Source organism: Numida meleagris, unplaced genomic scaffold (genome assembly GCF_002078875.1).
Source record: "Numida meleagris isolate 19003 breed g44 Domestic line unplaced genomic scaffold, NumMel1.0 unplaced_Scaffold394, whole genome shotgun sequence".
Classification (NCBI taxonomy): Eukaryota; Metazoa; Chordata; class Aves; order Galliformes; family Numididae; genus Numida; species Numida meleagris.
Genome location: NW_018364616.1, coordinates 31,248 through 33,039, shown reverse-complemented (window position 1 = coordinate 33,039; position 1,792 = coordinate 31,248). Strand labels below are relative to the sequence as shown.

Genomic DNA, 1,792 nt, shown 5'->3' with positions numbered 1-1,792 from the left:
TTGGTGTTTTTTTCCCTCAAAATGAGGCAGCTGTTCCCTCGCGGTGCTGTTTTCCCCTCAAAGTTTGCTGTTTTCCCTCAGAAATGAGGTTTTCCTGCCCTCAACATCAGGCGTTTTTCGCTTAAAATTGGAGCTTTTCCCTCAAAAAAAAAAAAGTGTTTTTCCCGACCGTAAGGGTGTTTTCCCTTAGACCCGTCTGCCTTTCCCTCAAAATTGTTTTTTTTCTTTTCAAAACTAGCATGCTTTTCCCCAAATAAAAATTGGAGTCGTTGAGATAAAAGCTGACTTCATTGCCTCAAAAAACAACGCGGAGTTTGGCTTCATTTGGAGGCCGGCCCGCCAGAAGCGGCCTTTTCCCCTCAAAACGAGAACTTTTTGCCTTAGAATCAGAGAGCTTTTCCTCAAAAATCCTTTTTTTCCCTTTAAAAGGACCGGCTTCTCCCTCAAAATCAATACTTTCTGCTTCACAATTTGGGAGTTTTCCCGGGGAACGTGATGTTTTCCCCTCGGATTTCAGCCCTTTTCCCCCTCCCGCTTTGGGCCCTTTTTCGCGCTCCTTCTGGGCCGTTTTTCGCGCTCCTTCTGGGCCCTTTTTCGCGCTCCCTTCGGGCCCTTTTTCCCCCCTCACATTTCGGGCCGTTTTTCGCGCTCACCTTCTGGGCCCTTTACCCCCAGCCCCCCCCCCCCGTTCCCGGATGGCGGCGGTGCGCTTCGTGGTCACGCCCAGCCGCGGGGCCGACGCGTCGGAGTCCAGCCCGGAGCCGCCGTCCGCCTCCAGCTCCCGCCCGCCGCCGTCGGACAGCTCCCCGAGCCCCAGCGAGACGTCGGCGCCGCCGCGCGGTGAGCGCCATCTTGGCGGCGGGGGGTATATATAGAGGTGGGGGGGGGGCGTGGCCTCGCTCACCGCTCCCCTCAGGCCCCGCCCCCCCGCGGCCGAGCCCCGCCCCTCCCGCCGGCCCCGCCCCCTGTGACCGCAACCTGGCGCTCTTCGAGGTGCGAGCCCGAGCTCCCCTTCCCCAAGCTCTGTCCCCGAATGCCACCGGCCGGCCTCAAAACGCACCTCCCCCCCCCACCCCATAATATTCCCCGCAGGATGAGCTGGCCACCCGCCCCCGCGTGCCCGCCCTGCTGCGCCGCATCGCGTACAGCAGCCTCAGCCCCGGCAGCGAGGACGGGCAGCCCCCGGTGAGGGCGTCTGGGGGGCGGGGGGGTCCTCGGGTGCCCCCAGTGCAGGGTCTCGAGGGCGCGGGGGGGGTCCGGGGGGTCCCCAGATGTCCCCGAGGGGTTCCCCGAGCGATGGGTGAGGATCCAGGGGACGGCGATGGGGGATGCAGGGGATAAGGGGGGTCTGCGGGGTCCCCAGGGGGGTCCCCAGGTGTCCCCGAGGTGTTCTCTGAGGGGTCCCAAAGGGCTCTGGGTGACGGGGGATGGTCACGAAGCGGCTACGAGGGTCCCCAAAGATCCGGAGGGGTTCCAAAGTGATTGGGCGAGGGGAGGGGGGGTCACCCAGTGTTCCCGGTTGTCCTCCAATGGGTCCCCAGGGGTCGTGGGGGGGGTCCCCAGGCGGGAGGAGGAAACCGGGGCACAACAGGTTCCCCCCCCGTGGGGACACCGGGCCTCCCCCTGACGCGCTGCCGGCAGCGCCGGGCGCTGGGGACGCTGCGGGGGGTGGCAGCCCCCTCCCTGCAGACGCTGCTGGGGCTGCTGCTGGTGCTGCGGCTGCCCTGGGTGGTGGGCGCCGGGGGGGTGCTGCAGGCCTGCGTCGTCGGGGTGCTGCTGGGAGCCTGCGTGA

The 1,792-nt window shown here is 64.8% G+C and overlaps 1 protein-coding gene across 1 annotated transcript in view; it reads left to right on the top strand.

Annotated features, from left to right (window-relative positions):
* Positions 1-1,786, top strand: part of LOC110391520 (translation initiation factor IF-2-like) — a 3,313-nt gene extending 1,527 nt beyond the window's left edge. Inside the window, exons 2-3 of the mRNA XM_021383412.1 lie at positions 676-993; positions 1,093-1,786. Coding sequence (XP_021239087.1) covers positions 676-993; positions 1,093-1,341 — 567 coding nt within the window. The 3' untranslated portion in view covers positions 1,342-1,786. The remainder of the gene's footprint in view (positions 1-675; positions 994-1,092) is intronic.
* Positions 1,787-1,792: the final 6 nt, after the last annotated feature.